The sequence below is a fragment of the Ursus arctos genome, unplaced genomic scaffold (assembly GCF_023065955.2).
Source record: "Ursus arctos isolate Adak ecotype North America unplaced genomic scaffold, UrsArc2.0 scaffold_4, whole genome shotgun sequence".
NCBI classification, from domain to species: Eukaryota; Metazoa; Chordata; class Mammalia; order Carnivora; family Ursidae; genus Ursus; species Ursus arctos.
The window spans coordinates 27,090,148-27,115,348 of record NW_026623056.1 but is presented as its reverse complement, the minus strand read 5'-3'; the positions used below and the strand labels follow the sequence as shown (position 1 = coordinate 27,115,348).

Here is a 25,201-nt window from a genome sequence, read left to right as displayed (position 1 = left end):
TTATTCTTCTATCACCAGTTAGGTTAGCATTTGGAACAATTTAGCTCAAGGGGAAGTTAGTAACGATTACAGACTGAATTCTCCTTTTAAAATAAGGTGACTCCTCAAAGTAATCAGGCCTAGCAATTAATCATCTTTTCTTTTTAAGAAAATCTATATGAAACAAACCATGATCTTGACCTATACGAGAATATATGGGTGCTTTTCCATATTGCAGTTTTCTACGTGGGAGAAAGGAGGGAGAAGGAAGAAGAGAGAGAGAGATAATAAACTGGTACAAGACACCTACTAGTCTCAGTTTGAAAATCTCGGAAACCATCAAATATCGAACGTGCAGGCCTTCGTCTTTTAGGAGCTTTTGGGGAAAAAAACAGAAATGATACAAAAATTTAAATCTTATTTTTGAAACAGTTCTAAAAACTTCCTTATCTGTAAGTATTTCTTGTTTTAAAACACTCGTAGATTTATAAAGGTGTCCTCCTTCAAAAAAATAAAATATTTAAAAACCTTCAAGTCATTCATATAAAATTAACTGAACCATTTTCAGCCCAACCATGCTGTTCTACAAATCAGAAAATTAAGTTAAGACACTTAACCAAACTTGTGTAGAAGACAGGAACAAAGAAGATTTTGAGGATGACTCCCCATGGTGATGAAGTTACACACATGTTGGAAACACCTAATTCAGGTTAGCCTAAGGGATCTATCCTTCGGTATAACACTTGAGTGAGTACCTACCTTCTAAACCATATTTAAGAACAACTTCTTAGTCAATAGATACACATGTAGAATTATAAACACCAAAAACATTTTTAATTTTGGAAGAAAAATTTTTTCCAGTCACATAATGGGTTAGTTGAAAGAAAAGTAAACAGAACCAAGGTCTTCTGATACCTGATAGAGTATCTATTACCCAATCCTTAAGTATTTTATAAAGTCTAGAAAGCAATAATAAAAATGTTATCTTCCTATATGTGTAAGTTCAGATCATTTGCCAGATCATTTATATACATTACAATAAACAGGGACACTTAACAATTCCTTCAGTATGGGTAACCGTTATTAAACTGGCTTATGGCATGCCTGGCCAGCATGTAAACAGAACAATGCTTCATGTTAATAAATGATGAATAGCAGTTAAGATTAGATAAAAGTATAAAGTCCCCCACCCCATGTCAAAGCATCTTTCCCAAAAGTCTGTATATGCCGTTATGTAAGACAATTCATTCCACCCAAGAACAATTAAGTAAAAAAAAACAAAAAAAAACGCAGAACCGTATATTTAAAAAGCTCATTTTTGTTTGAAGTATTATCTGTACATAATTTATGCACATTTGTGTATTTATTTTTTTGAAGATTTTATTTGTTTGACAGAGAGAGAGAGAGAGAGCGCAGAAGCAGGGGGAGTGGCAGGCAGAGAGGGAGGGAGAAGCAGGATCCCCGCTGAGCAAGGAGCCCAATGCAGGGCTCCATCTCAGGACCCTGGGATCAGGACCTGAGCCAAAGGCAGATGCTGAACTGACTGAGCCACCCAGGTACCCCCTCATTTGTGTATTTATATTAAAGAATTACAATATTACCTCAAGGAAAAAATATTTGATTAAAAAAAGAGAAACTTTCATGTTTTAGTTCTGTATTGAATTTTATTTATATTAAATTTATTTAAACTGAAAACTTTTAAATTTAAATATTGCATTATTTTCTCCTCCCTTCCTCTTTCCCTCCTTTCCTTTATAAAGCAGCAGCAAGGAATGTTATTCTTTCCAATCTTGTAACTATTTTTAATCAAGAGTTCCTACTTCAGGGGCGCCTGGGTGGCACAGCGGCTAAGCGCCAGCCTTCGGCTCAGGGCGTGATCCCGGCGTTCTGGGATCAAGCCCCACGTCAGGCTCCTCCGGTAGGAGCCTGCTTCTTCCTCTCCCACCCCCCTGCTTGTGTTCCCTCTCTCGCTGGCTGTCTCTATCTCTGTCGAATAAATAAATAAAAAATCTTAAAAAAAAAAAAAAAAGAGTTCCTACTTCAAATGTATAGGTTTCTAGCAGGAATAATATGGCATCTCAAATAATGCCTTCTTAAAACTCTTTAGCAGATACTTTTTAACCGTAACAATTAAGAAAGTAAGGATATCTGAGGATAAGGCATACAATGGCTGCCTAAACAGAGCATATGATTATTGGGGAGGTAGTACATAAAAGATAGCTTTCTTCTACTTTAAAATTGCCAAAGGCAGACCACTCAATATTTCACACACACCCACCCACTTTCTTCCCACTTTAGCCCTTCTATAACAGGCACCTGATCTCCTGGGAAGTCTCCTACCTCTTTTGCTAGCCTTGGACACAGCTCCTTTTCTTTCTTGGGCTCATAACCTGCTCCCATTTGTTTCCTCCTCATTTATGCTAAGTCTAACCAAGAACCTCTCCTCAGGCCACACACAACACCTCTAGTCCTAGGACCATTATTATAGGCATACCTCAGAGATAATGTACGTTTGGTTCTAGACTACCGCAATAAAGCAAATAGTGCATTAAGATGAGTCAAATGAATTTATGAGTTTCCCAGTGCATATAAAAGTTATATTTACAGTAAAGCTGACCACTGAATAATACAGATTTTTTTTTTAAGATTTTATTTATTTATTTGACAGAGATAGAGACAGCCAGCGAGAGAGGGAACACAAGCAGGGGGAGTGGGAGAGGAAGAAGCAGGCTCTTAGCAGAGGAGCCTGATGTGGGGCTTGATCCCAGAACGCTGGGATCACGCCCTGAGCCGAAGGCAGACGCTTAACCGCTGTGCCACCCAGGCGCCCCTAATACAGATTTGAACTACACGGGTCTACTTATATGCAGGTGTTTTTCAATAAATACAGTACAATACTGCAAATGTGTTTTCCTTGATTTTTTTAATAACATTTTTTTCCAACTTACTTTATTGTTAAGAATACAGTATATAGTACATATACAAAATATGCGTTCATCAACTGTTTACATTATTGGTAAGACTGCCAGTCAACTGCAGACTATTAGTTAACTTTTGGGGCGGGAGGGGGGGAATCAAAAGTTATATGCAGATTTCAACTGCTTGGCGGTCAGTTCCCCTAACCCCTGAGTTGTTCAAGAGACAACTGTATACTGTAGTCCATTATGTGTGCAATAGCACTATGTCTAAAAAAATGTACACATTAATTAAATATTAAAAATATTTTATTGCTAAAAAATGCTAACCATCATTGGAGCTTTCAGCAAGCTGTAATCTTTCTGCTGGTGAAGGGCCTTGCCTCTGTGTTGATGGCTGCTAGACTGATCACGGTGGTAGCTGCCGAATTTGGAATGGCTGTGGCAACCTCTTAAGATAATGAAGTTTTACGTTAATTGACTGTTCTTTTCACAAATGATTTCTCTGTAGCATACGATGTCGTTTGCTAGCATTTTACCTACAGTAGAACTTCTTTCAAAATCAGAGTCAACCAAGCGGCACCTGGGCTGGCTCGGTGGAGCATGTGACTCTTAATCTTGGCGTTGTTAGTTTGAGCCCCACACTGGGAGCAGAGATCATTTAAATAAACAAACAAACAAATAAATAAATAAAATTTTTTAGAATTGGAGTCGATCCTCTCAAACCTTGCTGCTTTATCAAGTAAGTTTATGTAATATTGTAAATCCTTTGTTGTCATTTCAACAGTCTTCACAGCATCTTCACCAGGAATACATTCCATCTCAAGAAGCCATTTTCTTTGCTCATCCATAAGAAGCAACTCCTCATCCACTTGAATTTTATCAAGAGACTACAGCAATTCACTTACACCTTCAGGCTCCACTTCTCATTCTAGTTCTCTTGCTATTTCTACCCACATTTGCACTCACTTCTTCCACTGAGGTCTTGAACCCTCAAAGTCATTCATGAGGGTTGGAATCAACTTCTTCCAAACTCCTGCTAATGATGTTATTTTGACCCCTTCCCATGAATCGTGAATGTTCTTAATGGTATCTAGAATGGTGAATCCTTTCTATGAGGTTTTCAATTTACACTGCCCAGATCCATCAAAAGAATCACTATCTATGGCAGCTATTGCCTTACAAGATGTATTTCTTTAATAATAAGACTTGAAAATAAAAATTTCTCCTTAATCCATGGGCTGCAGAATGGATGTTGTGTTAGCAGGCATAAAAACAGTATTAATCTTGTTGGCCAATACCACCAGAGCTCTTAGATGACCAGGTGTGTTGTCACTGAACAGTCCTTTTTTGAAAAGAATCTTTTTTTCAAGCAGGTTTCAACCATGGGCTTAAATATTCAGTAAATCCTGTTGTCATACAGGTTTTGTTGTTCTTTTTATAGGGCTCAGGCAGGACAGATTTAGCATAATGCTTAAGGGCTCTAGGACTTTCAGAATGGTAAATGAGCACCAGCTTCAACTTCAAGTCACCAGCTGCATTAGCCCCTAACAAGAGAGCCAGCCTGTCCTTTGAAGATCTGAAGCACTGACTTCTCCTCTCTAGCTACGGAAGTCCAAGATGCATTTTCTTCCAATAGAAGGCTGTTTTGTCTACACTGAAAAATCTGTTGCTTAGTGTAACCACCGTCATGAATTATGTGAGCTAGGTCTTCTGGAGAACTTGCTGCAGCTTCAGCATCAGCACTAGCTACTTCACTTTGCACTTTTATGTTACAGAGACGGCTTCTTCCCTTAAACCTCATGAACCCAACCTCTGCTGGCTTCCAACTTTTCTTCTACAACTTCCTCACCTCTCTCAGCCTTCAAAGAATTGAAGAGGGTTAGAGTCTTGCTCTGGATTAGACTTTGGCTTAAGTCTAATTGTGGCTGGTTTGATCTTTGATCCTGACACTAAAACTTTCTCCTTACCAGCAAGCAAGGTTGTTTCACTTTCTCATCATTCAGGTGTTCAATGGAGTAGCACTTCTCATTCCTTTCAGAACTTTTTCCTTTGCATTCACAACTTGGCTAACTGGCACAGGAGGCGTAGGTTTGGCCATCTAAGGTTTCAGTATGCCTTCCTCACTAACCTTAATCATTTCTAGCTTTTGATTTAAAGTGAGAGACAAGCAACTCTTCCTTTCACGTGGACACTTAAAGGACATTGCGGGGTTACTGACTGGCCTAATTTCAATATTGCTGTGTTTCAGGGACTAGAGAGGCCCAAGAAGAAGGAGAGACAGGTAATGGGTGGCTGGTGAATCAGTCACATCAATTAAGTCCACCACCTTATATGGGTGTGGTTTGTGGTGCCCCAAAACAACTATAATAGTACAATGAAAGATCATGGATTATAGATCACCGTAACAAATATAATAATAATGAAAATATCTGATATATTGCAAGAATTACCAATATGTAACACAGAGACATGAAGTGAGCAAATGCTGTTGGTAAAATGGTGCTGACAGACTTGTTCAACACAGGGTAGCCACAAACCATTCATTTGTAAAAAGCACAATATTTACGAAGCATAATAAAACAAGGAATGCCTGTACTACCACCTGCTTCTTCAATATTTGTTTCTGACTCTTCCAAGCCATCTGCTATATAGCAAACATCAGTTCTTTGTATTCTCACTCTATTGTCCACATAACAGGAATGCTGGTCACTGAGGTCAAAGAGGCTAAGCTACAAAATGCTAATAAAAGATTCAAAATGAGATTCATAGAATAGGGAAGTGGGACAGGTGGAGAATAAAAATTTAGTTAGAGTGGCACTGCATCGCATTTTCACAACTCCCTGTTAATTTAATAACTGGTTTAAGAGAAGACATCTGGATTTTCAGATCTGCTTCTGCATTCAATCTGTTGTTACTCCTATAGCTCAAGTAAATGAAGGAAATTAAAAGTCAACCTAACACAGATACGTAGTTGTAAAGGGCAGGAGTATTTTAGTAGTGTTTTGAGATCACTGTGAATATTCTCCTTTGATACTGCACCAAAACTCAACCAGTAGTAGTTTCTTAAAGGTTAACTGCAGCACAGAATCTAAAATCTTATCAATGAGCTTTTCATTATCTGCTCCATTAAAATCCATTGGTCTATGTGGTAGGCGGTCTCTAGGATGGCCTCCAATTATCCCAATTTCCCAATATTCATAACCTCTGTGTGAGTATCTTGAATATGGGCAGGATCAAATGGAATGTGGCAGAGGTGATGTGATGGGTTGTCACTTCTAAGAAAGATGGTGACTTCTAAAATAGGCTGCCTTCTCTTGCTCTCTCATTTGCTCTATGATAAGGAACTGATGTCTCCAGCCAACCAACAGCCACATGAGTAAGCTTAGGAGATCCTCCTCTACTCAAACTTTGAAATGATTATAGCTCTGGCTGACACCTTGATTATACCCTTATGAAAGACCCTAACCAAAGATCCTTAGCTAAGCCACACCTGGATTCCTAAACCACAGAAACTGAGAGATAACAAGTTTCAGGAAGCTAAATTTTGGAACAATCTGTTACACAGCAATAGATAACTAATCTATCTATCTATCTATCTATCTATCTATCTATACAATTTATCTTATTGTCTGTTCTTTTACCTATGCACAATTTCGTAATATGGTGCACTGGTCATTTGAAAATATTAGTTCAGGGGCACCTGGGTGGATCTGTCAGTTAAGCATCCAACTCTTGCTCAGGTCACCATCTCAGGGTTGTGAGATTGGCCCTGCATTGGGCTCTGCTCTGGGCATGGAGCCTGCCTAAAGATTCTCTCTCTCCCTCTGTCCCTCCCCCAACACCCCCTTAAAAAAAGAAAAGAAAATATTTGTTCACTGAGTTATGCAAACATTCCAAACAGGAACCATTTCATTATACAATCATAATAAAAAATCAACATCTGTTAATGCCACCACTAATCTCATCAGAAACCCTTTAAGTAATGGGAAGCCATCAAGCTCCTAATCGTGGATATAAACTTTTTAAAATTCTAATTTTTGCCTGAAAGCTCTCTCTTTTTTTTAGTAACTGGTAACAACAATGTCAGTTTTCTGTCTTAAAGCAGTAACAGGCTTTTATTCAGATCCAAGAAAATGTCTGCCAAATGCTTAAGTCTAAATAACCACAGTTTGTCAGGAATCTTTCAAGTAAAAATAATGTTCCATAAAAAAAGCAGCTAGTTTAGCTCACAACTCGAACAACTGTACAAGTGCTTTTCCTTAAAGTAACCACACTTCAGTATGCAGAAGTGCTTTATGTATACATCCTATTTCATAAAACAGAATAGTTTAAAAATGTGTACTCATGAGTCAAGATTTAATGAAATTAATTTCTGATTGCTTCCTCAAGAATATTATCAAGTAAAATAGGTTTATTTTTAAAAAACTGTGAGTGTATGGCAGTGAAGAATTTACACTTCGGTGCCATTGCCCTGACTCAATTAAGATGCAGCAGTCTGATCTATCATTGCCTTTGAACCATCAGTCCAAATGTCAACAATGTTAAAAAGGCAAATAACTTCTTACGAAAATTATTATGAAAATAGTTTTCATTTTACAGACCCCCCCGGACCACACTCTGAGAATCACACTTTAAATCAATACTGTCCTAAGAAGAAAACAGTTCTCCAAAGACCTTTATCAAATAGTAATAAGATCTAATAATTAGAAAGTTAGGACTGACTTCCTAACTCTATAGTCATTCCCATCCCCCTCTTCAATGTCTATTAAACCAGAGGTACAAGGAGGAAAGGGGTTTCAAATGGAAACTCTTTGCCTCTTGACAACAGTAAAATAGTACAGGATTTATTTCCTGTAGTCTATCCCACTCAGAAATCCTGCCTTATTCCTTGCAATAAAGAAATGATAAAGCTTCCAAGGGCATCACCCCTCAATTCCAAAATCCATCCATAACATTTATATGAAAAAAAATGATGAACAATGCTTTATTACTTCTGGTATATTAAAAGCACAATGACTAGCTGAATCAAAGTCCAGAAAGCCTATATTATACTTCAATATTCAGTTCTTACAGTTTTCTTCCTCCCATTTTTATTTCTGAATCTCGACAGCATATTCTGGTATTTCTCACTACAGTAAATTCCAAAGCTGCCAAGTGAAAAACTGATCTTAAAAAAAAAACTTCTCAATTACGGTGCTTTTTCAAATTAAAACGTAGCATTTATATCATTTTCTTCATCCTTTTCTTGTAATTTATTTCTTCTCCTTTATTCAAGTTCACCTACAGAACTTTTTAATTCTCTGCATTACTGGTCTCAATATGTACAATATACATTTCTATGACTTTGCCCACCCAGGTTATAACTTTATTTTCTATCTTTTAATATGCCTATTAATGCCTAAAATATTTAGCTTGTAAAAGGTAAATAAGTGCTTATTAAACTAAAATTGTAAGTTTTCTTTAAATCTAATTAAATGTTCCGTTTTCTACTGTCTGTCTATGCACCCAGACTGATACCACAATTTTTGCATGGATCAGGTATTACTTTCTCCTTTGTTCAAAATAGGAACAGTGCTTCTGGAAATTTAGAAAGAGTAAAGCAAGGCATATCAAGACAGTAAGGATAAGGCAGTCAAGTAAGTGCCCCCCAAAATAAAAAATAATTGGGGTCTTTTATCTAATAATGATTCGTTTCCATTACAAGGCAGTATTTCTTTTTGCGAATTTTCCTTCCTTTGGCCTTCTACAACAAATACCAGTATTTTAATCTGGTTCTCTGCTTGGAAAGAAGCAACTGTGCAATTTTCCTGAAGGAAGTACAGAATTACAAGATAAGAATGGACTCTACACTTAAAGTAATAATCTCTGAGCAAGCCTTCACATCTTTTGATAACTTCATTAAAACCCTAAAGATAACAACAGAGTCCAATAAACCGAAGGAAAAAAGATGAACTTACCACCAAACAAAGGTTCTGGTTCCACCAGTATTTCCTGTTTTTGAGGAATTGGGGCACGAACTTCTTCTCTATTAAAAGAAGTAGGAAAATATCAAAAGGAAAACTGTTTTTTTGCTACATGTTCTCCCCATAACTATTGTGAATGCATCCGAATTAACCAGTTACATGAACACCAAACTTATGACTTTTAGGAACCATGGTGTTAAAAAATTACTACATGGTTTCCATACAGAGGTCAACTGGAATAAAAGTACCTGGCGTAGATAGCTAAAATGATTTATAAAGAAAGAGAACAAACAGAAAAAGAAAAAATACTTCCCCTTTCCTCTCAAGTTCCCTACCCTAGATTCTTTACAGGGAAAAGAAAGGGGTGGGGGAGATTACAAAAAACAAAAAAAATCAGACAAAAAAAGGAAAAATATAGGCATAATAAAAGCAGTATTACATTACTACTACATCAAACAATAGATAATTAAATCACATATATTAAAATAAGTTTAAATAAACAAGCAGTAAATTTTATGCTAGTGATGAAGATAGTTAACACAGGTATTACCTTGGATTATTTATTGAATAAACTCCAATATATACAGAACAGAAAAAGTAATTACTCATCTTTTAAAAGCCTATAAACTCTTCAAAATTTACTTCCAGAGGACTTATTAATAACCCATCTCCACCAGTAAAAAATACTCATTTAGAAATACTGTAAAAATGGTGTATGTTCCTTTGAATGTAAGTTTATTTTATAGTTTTAACTCAAATATTAATCACTGCTGATTAATGTTCATAGCAACGAAGAATACGTTCCAAATTTATTACCGTCCTGCTTACAGTGTTCATTTAAGTTAGGCCTAATGTTTTCAATTCAGGTGTTTCTAATACTAATAACTGATCTTAAGGCCCTATTTTTGATATCTAATAGGTGGAACTTCAAAACATACTTTACGAAGTATGAATACTCATTTGTCAACAAAAACATCCTATAATCAAAGAACTAGTTCGACAAAGAAATCTACAATAAGCCAAAAGATTGAGAATAAAAGGTAATTCAAAATTAAGTTAAGTACATCAGTCACTGCTCACACACAAAATTTCAACAATCTGAAGGAGGAGACAATGCATCTATAAGAGGAAGCTCTATTAATCCTTTTTCATCAAAAAGAAATAGTCCATTTTCTTAAGAAAACTAAGAATTTAGAAGACATCTTTTACCTAAATAAATCTTTCCATTATTGCTATACCTGATTTTATAGTATATATATAATTATCTAAATCTAAGACAATTTAATTACTCAGAAAACAAACCTTAATCTGATGAGATACATCAATTAGGGGTTTGAATTAAGTAGCAGTCCCTATACAGAAAATCTTGATTACTACATATTTGAGGGTATCTGTTCCAAAATTGCTAGCTACCCAACAAAATGAAAGAATGGACCAGAAAAAAGTGAACCGTAAAGAGTGAAAATTATAGTTTAGGAATTAGGAGACATTATAAAATGTTAATCAATTCATAATACAAATAATCCACGTCAAATTGTAAAATATAATGTAATTCAGTAGAAAAAGACATTCATCTATCAAAATCATAACTTTTTTAAAGTAGGCTCCACACCCAATTTGGGGCTTGAACTCACAACCCAGAGATCAAGAGTTGCATGCTCTACTGACGGAGCCAGCCAGGCACCCCACAACAAAACTGTTTTTAAACACAATTTTAAAAACATGTTTTATACAGTGAGAACCACTGTGTTCCCCCAAATCAGCCATGAATACCTGTTATTCAAGTTTTTGTAAACTAAACCATGATTTCATATTGATTTCCATGAAAAATTTGAGCTACGTTGGGGGGATGGGATACCAACATCTGAAATACGCAGCCAACACTGACAGGAAAAAACTTTATGAAGTATTAATAATGATCTCTAAAGTTCACTCTTCATGTGGAAACAATTAGTACCTTAGAATCTGGAACGAGATCAACAAAATAGGCAACTATGTCTTGAATGTTATTTGGCTTTTTAAATCCATCCCTAATTTAAAAATAATAACCATGTCTTTAGTCTATTCCCTTAAACAGGGAATTCCCCTTATTTAGTATTTCATGTTATAAACACTGAGAGTTATAAAGGGCTGTATGCATTAAAGTCTTATTTAAGGATCTGTTGAATTTTGTTTCAAAAATCAATGGTTTTCCTTTGAGTAGCATTCATCTCTAATATTTTCCAAAGACTTGGAATTTTGCCCATAAGGTATTCATTTCAAATTCTCATTGGTATCAAATGTAAAGGGCAAAAACACCTAATCTGTTCACCATTTATTATCATTCTCTACAGAGTACGCAGTTCTATATGCTAAAGGCGCTTCCAATGATTAAGCACATGTAACTATCATTAAGGTATAAAGGACCAGATTTTTCCAAAAATTTTTGTGGCAACTTAAAACTCTCCTAGACAATGTAAGAAAATTTAGAATTGGGAAATCTGAGCTTTATTGGGCTTTATTGCTGTATCTGCTATGTAATTACTGTGTAGCTAAGGAAAATGGCTATACCTTTGCTTTCTCATCTGTAAAATGGAGATGATAATGTCATCCCGGAGGGTTCTTTTGAAGATTAAATGACAGACATGACAGTGCTCTAGAGAATTTAAGATATATTAAGTATAAAAATGTACACGTGACACTTTTTCAGATGTTTTCAACTTTTAAGTTTTTCAAAACCAGAGAATTAACCAGATAAAAATGCAACTGCTCAATTCAAGAAAGGGGTAGCTCCTAACAATAAATAATAAATTCATACTCTGTGTGTGGTCTGACTGTGGAGACACTTGCTGAACTGGTACTGGGCTCTTCAGCAATTCCTCCACCATCCAAAAACATAGTGACTGCCATCTCCAGATTATTGTTGCAGGCTTCGAGCATATGCTTCCCTACACTTTCACTTGCACCTGAAATGGCAAAAAGACAGGGAAAAAGTTAAAAAAAAAAGACACCTTTTTACTAATGGTTTATATTAAAATACAGAATTCCCAAGCATATTAATAGTACCTTTTCCCTTTTAGGATGAATAACTTCTCTTTAAAAAACCTGTCTGTTTACTTTTACAATGTTAGCTGATTAGTAAATACACAAAGCTAGAAAAGGAACTACCAGCATTAAAATAGTGGTCTTCCATCATAATAAAATCAAACTAAATAAAGCATGTCTTTAAATGGACCAAGTATATATTTGTTAAAAACTGAAAAAATGATAACGAAAAATGAAAGACTACATTCTAGAAAGTTAGAAATATTTTGTTAGAAAAAATGCATTTCAGGGGTGCCTGGGTGGCTCAGTCATTAAGCATCTGCCTTCGGCTCAGGGCATGATCCCGGCGTTCTGGGATTGAGCCCCACATCAGGCTCCTATGCTGGGAGCCTGCTTCTTCCTCTCCCACTCCCCCTGCTTGTATGCCCTCTCTCTCTTTCTCTCTCTCTCCGTCAAACAAATAAAATCTTTTTTTAAAAAATGCATTTCAGTTAGCGTTTCCATTAAAAAGAAAGCATTTTTTAATAACACAGCAAGAGAAGTGAGATGAGACATTTTGTCAAAACTATAACCAAGTCAAAATGGGAAGAAATGTCAGTCTTCAGGGCACCTGGGTGGCTCAGTCACTTAAGCTTCCGACTCTTGATTTTGGCTCAGGTCATTATCTCAGGGTCATGAGATCGAGCCCTTCACCAACTCAACCATCGGCGTGGAGCCTGTTTAAGATTCTCTCTCTCACTCTCCCTCTGCCCCCCCAACCACCCACCCCCACTCTCTCTTTCTCTCTCTCTAAAAAAAAAAGTCAATCTTCAACATTTAAAACTGACCCTACACACATTTATTCATTTGTAAAGCCAGAATAGTCTGTTAGATGCAATGTAAATTGGTAAAGCCAATTTTACAACATGTATCAAAAAGTACTCCTTCCTTTTTGACCCAATAATTTGGGTTTCTACTCAAAAAAGGACTTTTTTTTTAAAGATTTATTTGAGCGAGGGCACATGCACGCACGCAGGAGTGGGGCATGGGGAAGAGGGAGAGAATCTTCAAGCAGACTCCATGATGAACACAAAGCCCCACACAGGGCTTGTAACACGACCCATGAGATCATGACCCGAGCTGAAACCAAGAGTCAGATGCCTAGACTGAGCCACCCAGACGCCCCAAAAGATTTACTCCTTTATATATTCCATATCAAATACTACAAGCATAAATGTCCATATACATGTCCAGCATAGTTTCAGTGAATATTGGAAAATCAGAAGCATAAATGTCCAATAGTACTAGAATCTAAATTGTAGAATCTATTTGATTGAACATTTTGTGACCATTTAAAACACATTGCAGGTTTTCCATCTGGGATGACTTTCCTTCTACCAGAATCATGTACCTTATAATTTCCTTCTAAAGGGTGGGTGTGTGTGTGTGTGTCCGCGCGCACACGTGCGTTTGGTTTGAAAATGTCTTTATTTTGTTGTCATTCCTGAAAGACAGTTTTACGGGATATTCTATTTTCAGGCTGACAGCCATTTTCTCTCAGTATAGTAAAGACAGCATTCCAATGTCCTCTGGCTTCTGTTGTTGCTGCTGGGAAATCAGTTGTTGGACCAGAGAAAATCCTTTTTATAGCAATCTGTTGTTCCTCTTTAGTTGTTTTTAAGATTTTCTCTTTGGTCTTCTGCAGTTTCACACTAATTTGTCGTGGCTGATTTTACTTATTTCCTTGGGATTCACCGCACTTCCACCATGTAAGGACTGTTATCTTTTATCAATTCCAAAAAATTTGCAGCTATTTCTATTTAACAATTACGATACTCCTCCAGTCACACTTCTTTCTTTCTGGAACTCTAATTAGATATATGTTAGAACTCTTCACTCTATGCTGTGCCAGCCTGTTCTTTTCGTAGTTGTGGTTATTGTTGTTTCTTAATCTCTTCACTGAGTTTTTCATTTCAGTTAATTTTTTATAACTAGAAGTTCTGTTTTTGTTTTTTTCCTAAGATGCCTGTTCATGTTTCAGAGACCCTTCCTTTATACTCATATTTCAAACTTTTCATTTCTTCAAACATACTGATCAAATTTATCGGAATTACTAAGACAAACTTTCTGCAGTCTGTGGGGGTTTCTGCTGGCTCTTGTTCATGTGCATTTTTGCGCATTCTGTGATTTTTTTTCCTGTGATCTCATGTGCCTTGCATTTTTAATTCTGTAGATTTTTGAAGCAAGGGTTGAAGGGACATTCCTCCTAAGAGGATTTGATTTGATAAATTTTGTAAGGCACCTGTGGACACTACCAAAGACCATTTTATTATTTTTTTAAAGATTTTATTTATTTATTTGAAAGAGAGAGAATAAGCAGTGGGGGTGGGGGGCAGAGGCAGAGAGAGAGAGAAGCAGACTCCCTGCTAAGCAGGAAGCCTGATGCAGGGCTCGATCCCAGGACCTGGAGATCATGACCTGAGCTGAAAAGCAGATGCTTAACCGACTGAGCCACCCAGGTGCCCCAACAAAGAGCACTTTAAATATATACTTAAGTTATGTAAGACCTCATGGAAAATGTGACCCTATAAAGACCCTTGTTATAAATTCTCAGTGACATATCTCCTGCCACTCTCCAAATGCCAAGGTTGAAACAAAGTCTCAGCTTCATGAGGGGAAAGGGTCTCCTATCAGACTCTTCTCCTTAGGGAGACCACAGGCATTGCTTCCCATTTCCTGGGCCCTATGAGGCTATCAAAAGAGAAGTTTAAAGCCACTCAATTTGGGCAGATTCCACCAGGGTAAAGGCTTCCTTTAAATCTAGCTAACATCCACATTCCCAATTTCATTTTTAGCCTCAAAGTATTCCTTACTTTCTCACCCGCCCAATGATGTATTTTGAAAAAAACATATTTTTTAATACACATTTCATTTAGGATTTTTCTCAGCAAGAGGGTTATTCATGATCTCTCTCTAGTTTACACCTACTGCCAGAAATGGAAGTGCTGATCCTCCTCTTAACATCTTTCATTTGTTTTCTCTTTTCTACCATTAGTTCTTTTCTTCTTAAAGATTTTATTTATTTATTTGCTAGAGAGAGAGAGAGAGAGCGCGCGCACAAGCAGGGGAAGAAGCAGGCTCCCCACTGGGTAAGGAGCCTGATGCAGGGCTCAATCCCAGGACCCTGGGCTCATGACCTGAGCCGAAGGCAGACACTTAACTGACTGAGCCACCCAGGCATCCCTTTACTACTAGTTCCAAGGCTTTAAATGAAGCCCACAATACTTCTTACCTGGATTACTACAAGAGACTCCTAACTGATCACCATTCTATCTTCCACCTTGCTGCTGCGGTTATACTCTAAAATACAAGTCTGATTCTCATTCTCTCTCTCATACACACACACATCCACTTAAAAACTCTTTAGTGGCTAAAACAAAACAAAACCAAACCTTTTTAATGGCTCTCTGACACCACAGTATACAATATAAATTCCAAAATCTTTATGATCTGGAAAGTCCTTTGTGATCAGGCCTCAGCTCATCTCTCTGGTTTTCCCTCTCCTCTTCCCCATCCTACAGAATTCATACTGAATTACATGCTTGGAATGTCCTTACCCTCCTCATCTCCCCTTCATCTACTTCATGCATGCTCAAGAACCACCCTAAGTGTTACTCTGTCCATTTGTGTGCTAAGCATTCTCTACACCACCTCCCCACTCCCATCCCTATGATACTCTTCTATTATATACATGAGTATACTACTAAGTAGTAAATGTTGGTTTACTTTTTGGCTCCAAGGAAAGAGGAGAAGCTTCTTGAACACAGGGACTGGCTTTTGTCTTGGTATACCCAGCACCTACCACTGTGCTTGCTTGCATATGATCAATGTCTAATAAACTGACTTAGAGCTATCTCACAGTACTTCAGTTCACCAGCTGACATACCAGGGAAAAAAGGTCAGGCTTCAGCCAAAACACCACTTCCATATCCTTTGAATTTTATACTGTGTGCATATGTTTATGCTTTAACTTTCATTTATAAAGCAATATGGTTACACCGTGGAAAGCACAAACAGCAAGTGGGTACTTAAGATCTATTCATGTTCTTAAGATTAAATTTCCACTGAGAGCATCACATACAAATTTTAAAAGTGCTCTATCTCAAACTATCTAAAGCGAAAATCACATGCTCCAAAAAACTGGCAGATGACGGAGCAGATACTGCTTTGTCAGAAAGCTGACAAAGACATCTATCTACGATGCCAGTGGAAAAAACTGAACAGAATTATTTCATGAGGTGTGCCTGGCTGGCTCAGTAGGTAGAGCATATGACTCTTCATCTCAGGGTTGTGAGTTTGAGCCCCATGTGAGTAGTTTACTTAAAAAAAAAAAAAAAATATTTGAAAAAAATTATTTCATGAAACACAAGTGGGAAAACCATAATTACATAATATTAGGATGTAATGTTAAATCAATTTAAAAAATTACAAAAAAGCATCTGGTCATTTGACTTAAGTTCCTACAAATTTGTATATTTATGTTAGTGAGAAATCTTTTTTGGGAATTGGGCACAGAGAATTGCCTCTCATTTGAAGTCTGCTGTATATCTGGGTATACAGATGGTCATTTTACTTACAGAGGCCCAGGGAGACTTTTTCCTTCAAAAAGGCTTCATGTATTACTCAAATTTAAGAAACTTCCAACCCTTCTCTCTCCTTCAACCTCAAACATCCCATCAGTCAACCAACAACTCCTACAGTTTCCATCTAATTGAAACCACTCCAACCCATCCTTTTCGCTCTAAGTCCATTGCTATAGTCTTCGTTCAAGCCTTTACCTCTTACATGAACTACTGCATTCTCTAGGCTCTTGGTCATGCTCCCTTTGATAGACCTTCTACACTGCTAAATAATGTAAATTTGATTGTCTCCTCTGTATCAATAGTTGTGCTTTGCTGACTGGAAGTCTTCATCTCTCTTAAGCTGCCAATAAGATCTGACCCTTATTTACTGCTTCCAAATGATACCCCTCTCCTCTCATCTCATCCCTATACCATCCCCTCCAGCCACACAGGTCTTCGTAACCTACGCAGATTCCTTGGTGTTAGTTCAGAATGCCATGCCTTTGCATAATATGGATAGTTATATCAAATCAGTCCCCTCATTTTTCTTGACAACACACTAAATACCCACTATTCTGTTAAGTTTTAGACCTTCCTCCTCCCCTTGAAGTAGATATAGGAATAGATGTATACTTTTCCATGAAGTCTCAATCTCTATCCTTGTCTGTGCCAGCTTTTCCATCTTACAAACTTCAAGAATTCACTGAACTTGCCCAGTTCTCATTTCTCATACCAGTTATCTCTCCCAAGGTCTCAATCAAGCTCTCAATCAAGTTCTCAAGTTCTAGTATGTACAAATTTACATCCTCACCATTAGTAAACACCATTCTCACCATTAGTAAAACTTTTAAAATGAAATTTCAGGGCGCCTGCATGGCTCAGTCAGTTGGGCATCCGACTCTTGTTTTCAGCTCAGGTCATGATCTCAGGGTCATGAGACTGAGCCCTCAGTTGCACTGGCCTCCACACTCAGTGGGGAGCCTGCTTGAGATTCTCCCTGCCTCTCCCTTTACCCCTCCCCCACATACACTCACACTCTAAAATAAATAAATCTTTAAAAAAAAGAAATTTCAAAACACAGACATATGCAACTTTTTGAGGGGAATGAGGAGCTCAAATATCCAAAGAGCCAACCTTAGGTAATCTCGGGGCAAAACCAGCACAAATGTGATGAACAATTTTGAGACTCGTGTTTCCATACTAGTTGTCATAAAACCTGAGGCTTTGTTTTAGTGCCTTCCTAATACTTTTCCATTATACTTCTTAAATGCTAAGAGGTCAATGTCTATTGTATTCCATTTTAATTTACTTATCTACACAGCAACTTCTGAAAGTTAAAAGGTTCCCATAGGTAGACCACTCTGGCTGCTTGTTCTAGCAGAGAGATGTATGAACTGCTGCATTTGCCTCATAAAGAATGCTAAAACCAGCTTCACAAGGCATCCACTAATCTTTTCCTTCTCAGAGAATTAAATCGCAGAGTTCATATCATTTTTGGCTCTTGTCTTTCTAGGTGCTCACACTGCACTAAAGCACCATAAAAAATCACAAAGAATATGTTGGTGGGGGAGTGAAACTCCCTCTGCCATAATAGCAACCAATGCTGGCTGCTTTCCCTCCTTCTGAAATGTGTTCACAAGGAAATTCAACTTAAAAATGACCACTGCATCCAAATAGGTGTTGTCATCCTCTCTACCACCCTACCACCCTACCAACTATCAGAACTCCAACACAACTGACTGGGAACTCTTCAGAAAATCTGTGGGGTCTGAAGTAAAATAAAAGATGGTATGAAAATCAGGAACTTGTAAAACCAATCCTCAGGCAAGCTCGCCTGTCAACAATATGTTCTGCCTATACTAAAAGGCCTTTCCTAACTGCCTACATTTTTTTCACTTTATTATGCTGCCTAAAATGCAACCACTGACGAGATTTAGGTAAACAAACAAGCTTTTTTTATTTTTATTTTATTTCTTTATTTTTTTAGAGGTGGCAGGCAAAGGGAGATGGGGAAAGAGTCTTAAGCAGACTCCGCACTGAGCGCAGAGCGGGAAGCAGGGCTTGATCTGACAACCCTGAGATCACCACCTGAGCCGAAATCAGGAGTCGGAAGCCTAACCAACTGAGCCACCCAGTTAATCTTTTATTCATTTCTTCATTAGATGTAGAGCTACACTCTAAAACCCCATAAACTGAGGGTGAAAATACGAGATTAAGGGAGGTGGGTCAGGAAAAAAAGAGATATAAGTAGATTTAGCACCCAGGTGCCTTTTGCAGGAAAGCTAAGGAAGGCCTACAAGAAGTGCTGCATTGAGGTGGGAGGTACCTTAGAGCATGAAAAAGATACTGGGTACCTGAGGATAGAGACACCAAACAGTTGGAATGAAGATATCAAATTTTTCCTCTGGCCAGTCCTATACACTGTAAGGAAGAAAAAAACATTCTTCATGTTCCCTTCGTTCTCAGGGAGTATAGTATAGATATTAAGAGCATGGATACTACTCAAATAAACCTGAATTTGACTCCTAGTCAAGTTGTGTGACTTTGATCTAGTTACTAAGTTCTCTAGCTCTCAGTTTCTTCAGTTATAAAATGGGGATATTACCAACTCTATGAAGTGCCTGTGTAGATTAAGAAAATTTACGTTAAAGGATTTGGCACAGCTCCTTATTGGCAAATAGGCAGGCGGAGTAAGACATCTCAGTTTTCTTTCCCTCACTCATCTGATGCTATGAACATGTGCTTCACTCACGTTAAATACTTATTTTTTTTTAAAGCAGAAATATAATAAGAAATATCACTAGGAAAAAAATGAATGCTATACAGAATAAAACAATACCAAAAGAGATCTGCTTTAAAGAAACCTGTAACTAAGCAGCATTCCAGTATGATTGAGAAGCATCAGAAGGTGTTATAGTGGCAGTAGAAAACTTAATAAAAGTATAGGTAAGTATTCCAAAATTTCCTAGGTCCATAGGTTTATTGAACTATAGATTGAAATAGAATTTATTAAAAGGGATTCTACAGGGAATGACTTTAAGACACAAAAATAAAGCTATAATAAGGGAAATAATAACTGTGATATTTTGGGGGCAGATGGTATCAACACTTGAGGCCCAGAACTGCCATCTTATTTATAATCCTTACTTAACTATTTAACACTAGAATCTAAGCTGAAAGCAGCATATCCAGAGACAGCCCTATCATATCTCTGTTGACAATATGACAGGATAACGTGCATCACTGGCGCTTGTCAGTGACCTGTAAGAGCATTCAAAAATAAAGAGGCCTCGGGGCGCCTGGGTGGTGCAGTCGTTGGGCGTCTGCCTTTGGCTCGGGGCGTGATCCTGGCGTTCTGGGATCGAGCCCCATGTCAGGCTCCTCCGCTGGGAGCCTGCTTCTTCCTCTCACACTCCCCCTGCTTGTGTTCCCTCTCTCACTGGCTGTCTCTCTGTCGAATAAATAAATAAAATCTTTAAAAATAATAAAATAAGGGGCGCCTGGGTGGCACAGCGGTTAAGCGTCTGCCTTCGGCTCAGGGCGTGATCCCATCTTTCTGGGATCGAGCCCCACATCAGGCTCCTCCGCTATGAGCCTGCTTCTTCCTCTCCCACTCCCCCTGCTTGTGTTCCCTCTCTCGCTGGCTGTCTCTGTCTCTGTCGAATAAATAAATAAAATCTTTAAAAAAAAAATAAATAAATAAAAAATAAAAATAATAAAATAAAATAAAATAAAATAAAATAAAATAAATAAAGAGGCCTCTACCTATGAATATTTTTTTTAAAAGAAAGCACATGCTAAACCCTGGCAAGACTGAAGAAGGTAGTATTAGAGAGGGGCCCAAGAAACAAAGTACACCATTCACCTTCTTAAATAAAGCCAAATTATCTGAGTCATCTTGCTTGTATAACCATTCTTAATGTATCGCTTGTATCACTTAGTGCATCATTTTAGAAACAGAAGACAAGGGAGAGATAATTAAAGGTTCCAGCAGTTCTTAATGTTGGGAAGTAGTAGAGCATTTAGTAATGTGAGAGACCATCTTTGGTGTTTCATGACTGGGGGCTGAGGGAGCACTACTGGCGTTCAGTGGAGAGAAGCCAGGGATGCTACAGGTCATTGAAAAACACCTCCCCTCCCCCAAAGACTGCTCACACCTTCATTTCAGACTTACGACCTCCAGAACTGTGAGAGAATAAATGTGTGTTAAGCCATAAAGCTTGTGGTAATTTGTTACAGCAGCCACAGGAAATAAATACAAGTGCTAAATCTTCTGAAACGGATAGAACAGTCCTACACAACAAAAAACTGTCCGAGCCAAAATGCCAGTAACGCTCCCCATGAACTAAAGAGGAATAGGAAGAAGGGAAGGTTAACTGAGAAGGCAGAGAATAAGTATGGAGAACTAAATGATACAGGGGAAAGGAATAGCGATCAACAAGTTTAATCAAGTTGCAAGTTTTATCTTTATATTCAGAGGTGATAACTATTTTTGATGGGTCAGCTATAAAAATTTTGAACTTCTACCTTATTATATTCAGAATAAAAAACATATCTTTTTTTAAAGGGGAGGGACTAATAACACAAGTTTGCAGATTTAAACTATCTGTACACTTGTTTAAATGGGCTTATTTTGAGGTCTTAATATTACAGGCAGCAACAGGATAGCTTAATCTAACCCTGCATCTTAGTGTGCTCAGGCTGCTCTAACAAAAAAACCCAGGACTGGGTGGCTAAAACAACAAACACTTATTTCTCACAGTCTGGAGCCTGAGAAGCCCAAGATCAAGGCTCCAACAGATTTGGTATGTGGTACAGGCCTGCTTCCTGGTTCAAAGACAGCTGTCTTGGGGCACCTTGCTGGCTCAGACATTAGAGCATGTGACTCTTGATCGAGGGGTTGTGAGTTTGAGCCCTACACTGGGTGTAAAGATTACTTAAGAAAATAAAAAGCTTTTTTTTAAGTATATTTAAAAAAAAAAAAAAAAAGAACAAACACAGCTGTCTTCTCACTGTGTCCTACAGAAGGGGCGAGAGTGTTCCCTGGGGTCTCTTTTTTAAGGACACTAGTCCCACTCATGAGAGCTCCATCCTCATGACCTAATCTCCTCCCAAAGGACCCCACCTCCTGATACCACCACACTGAGGGTTTAGGATCTCAACATATGAAATGGGGGGGGGGGGGCACACAAAAATTCAATCTATAATCTTTGGCAGGAGCTCCACTTTACTATTTCCCACTACATGCACCCTTTTTATTTACCCCTTATCTTTTCTTTCGTCTGTTTTAAGCCTGCTAATGGCACCAAAGTGCATTACTTAACCCAGCCTGTGGTATACAATTTACCAGTGGCCATTTCTTTGCTGCTGCCTCTTAGTTCACACTCTCTCCATTAATGACTTGAAATAGGAAATAGCCCAAAACCCGTAATGCAGTCCATATCTCCACCACAGCTGGAAGAAAGAACCAAGAGATTTTCCAAATGATAGTTGTCCCTTATGCCTATTCTCTACATCAGTTTCAAGTGCCAAAAAAATTAGTCTCTCCAATACTTTCAAGGAACCAAAGTACAGCAGTCAGAGAGAAAGAAAGAAAAGAGAAAAGAATCTCTCTATACAACAAACCCTTATTATCCCAGAAGGATAGAGAACAGAAATGATAAAGACACAAAGAGATTACTTTTTAGTTCTACCTTTCCTCCAGAAATGATAACAAAGTAAGCTAGACTGTCCACCTAGGAAACAGGAGTGCTAGTTGTAAGAAGTAAGGTGAAAGCTAACTTCATCAGTCTCCCATCCTGATGTAAAATTTTTAAGCATTCAGGAACTGAAAACATTGAAAAAAAAAAAAACACCCACAAAACGTTATACTCAGAAAACTAAATTTAGTAAGTACAAGAGATACGAAATGATTGAGGTAGGGGACAGATAAACAAAGCTAATTTTTGTTGGATCAACAAAAGGAAACTATAGTGAGGGTAGTAGTAATATGATGAAAAATGCATAGGCTTAGGAGTAAAGACACCAGAATTCTAGACCCTGTTCTGCCATTACCTAAGACCAGTGGTACCCAAAGTGTGTGTGGTCCCTCAGACCAGCTATCTCCAGTCCATGACAAGATTAAAGCAGAAATTCCAGTTAAGGGGCGCCTGGGTGGCTCAGTTGTTAAGCGTCTGCCTTCGGCTCAGGGTGTGATCCCGGCGTTCTGGGATCGAGCCCCGCATCGGGCTCCTATGCTGCTTCTTTCTCTCCCACTCCCCCTGCTTGTGTTTCCTCTCTTGCTGCCTCTCTCTGTCAAATAAATAAATAAAATCTTAAAAAATGATAATAATAAAAAAATTCCAGTGTAAGTATTTAGAAACTTTTATAACAATTTGATAGAGTAATTTTATGTCTGTGCAATCTAATAATTAAAAGTTCAGACTTGAGGGGCGCCTGGGTGGCGCAGTCGTTAAGCGTCTGCCTTCGGCTCAGGGCGTGATCCCAGCGTTCTGGGATTGAGTCCCATATCAGGCTCCTCCACTAGGAGCCTGCTTCTTCCTCTCCCACTCCCCCTGCCTGTGTTTCCTCTCTCACTGGCTGTCTCTCTCTGTCAAATAAATAAATAAAATCTTTAAAAAAAAAAAGTTCAGGCTTGAAAGATTTATGGATGGCAAACTGTCATATGAAAAAATGCCCAATATCATTAGTCGCTAGGGAAATGCAAATTAAAACCACAAAAATATACCTTTACACACCTACTAAAATGACTACAAAAAATTAAAAATACCAAATGAACAAAAAATAAAATAATTTAAAAAATAAAAATACCAAATGGGCAACTGAACTCTCATATATTGCTGATGGGAATGCAAATTGTGGCCTTGGAAAACAATTTGGCAATTTCTTAAAGCTATACACCTATCATATAATCCAATTATCCCACTCTAGGTATTTATCCAAATTAAATGAAAATTTACATTCACACATTTGTATGTTAATATTTTTAGTAGCTTTATTTATAATCTCCCAAACTGGAAACAGCACAATTATCCATTCACTTAATGAATGGATAAACAAATTGTAGTATATCCATTTAATGACATACTATTCACCAATAAAAAGGAAGGAACTACTCATACCACAACAATATGAATGAATCTCAAATGTAGTATGCTAAGTGAAAGAAGCCATACTCAAAAGGCTACATACTGTGATTCCATTTACATGACATTCTGGAAAAGAAAAACAATAGACAAAAAGATTAGGCTATAGGTGGAGGGAGGGATTGACTACAAAGGGGCAGGAAGAATTTCTGAGGATGACAGAACTGTTTTTACAACTTCACTGTGGTTACAGAATTGAACACCTTTATCAAAATTCATAACTACACACTAAAAAGGGCAGATTTTACTGCATGCAAATTATACCTTAATTGTAAAAAGAATTTGGGCTTATATTTTCTGTTATTTTTATTTCATTTTTCAAGCAATTAGTTTTTATTGTATTATAAAAGTACTTGTCCATGAGGACTGGAAATTAAAAAAAAAAAAAAAAAAAAAAAAGAGGTCCTTTCCTCCAAAAAGGTTTGAAGAGCACTGATCTAGACATATAACCCTAAGTCACTTTCCTTCTCATTTGGTTAACTCAGAAATGAGTCAAGATGGTTTTTAAGATATCTTTCAGCCCCAGGTGCGCCTGGGTCACTCAGTCAGTTGAGCGTTGGGCCAACTCTTGATTTCGGCTCAGGTCATGATCTCAGGGTTGTGAGATCCAGCCCAACATCCGGCTCTGTGCTGGCCGTGGAGCCTGCTTAAGATTCTCTCTCACCCTCTCCCACTGCCCCTCCTGCCCTCTTAAAAAAATCTATGAATATTCAATGATTTCTGGTTTCCTCAAGAGCACACCTAATATCTCAGTTACTGCCATACTCCTGATGTTGGAAGTACCATTACATTCTCCTGGTTTTCCTCCTAATCTTTGGTTTCTCTGTACTTTCTTCTTTGCGCTGTGTCAGATATTAGTGTTCCTTCAGCTTTGTGTCCTGGAGCCTACTGTTTTCTCACAGTACACTCTCCCTGCAAGATGCTATTCACATCTATAGCTTCAACCGCCATTGCTACAACTCCTCAGATGTCACTCCTCTTTCTAGACGCAGTCATTTGCTTATTGAACAGTCCGCTTTGGAAGTCTCACAGGCAGCAACTTATCTGAAACTGAACTAATCATCTTCTCCCCTCTTCCATAACCTTCATGAATAGCACCATTATACACCTAGATGTCCAAAACAGAATCCTAAGCTTCATTCTGACTCCTCTGGCTTCTTCCCATAACTTTCTTCCCTTATCTTCCACTTCTCTGCCACAAACTTATTTCAATAAGGACACCAGTGTCTTTCTTGGATTAAAGCAACAGTTTTCTACTAGTCTCGATGCCTGCCTCTTCTCCACTATAGCCAAGTAGGTCTTTCTAAAAAATCTAAATCTGGTTACGTCACTCCCCCAATTAAATTTTTCATTGACTCCGCACTACACTCAGAATACTGCCAAGATTTAACATGGGTTACAAAGCCCTTCCTAATCTGGCACCCACCCACTTACCTCTTCAGCTCAATTTACTGCATCTCCCACTAGCTATGCCCTATTCATTTGGAATTATCATCAACTCCCTAAATCTACTGTCTCTCCTTTCTTGTCTTGGTATGTGTGTGTATCTGTCCGTCTCTCCTCCAGGCCTT

General features: G+C 37.9%; 1 protein-coding gene across 2 annotated transcripts in view; it reads right to left on the bottom strand.

Moving 5' to 3' along the window:
* The window catches only part of UBXN7 (UBX domain protein 7), a 59,288-nt gene that overhangs the window by 28,635 nt on the left and 5,452 nt on the right, over positions 1-25,201 (bottom strand). The window contains exons 2-5 of one of the 2 annotated variants that reach the window (XM_026495765.4): positions 18,840-18,906; positions 11,658-11,805; positions 8,855-8,922; positions 290-355 (exon numbers count right to left, since the gene is read on the bottom strand). In XM_026495765.4, coding sequence (XP_026351550.1) covers positions 290-355; positions 8,855-8,922; positions 11,658-11,779 — 256 coding nt within the window. In that variant the 5' untranslated portion in view covers positions 11,780-11,805; positions 18,840-18,906. The remainder of the gene's footprint in view (positions 1-289; positions 356-8,854; positions 8,923-11,657; positions 11,806-18,839; positions 18,907-25,201) is intronic. The other variant, XM_026495755.4, reaches the window with a different exon arrangement.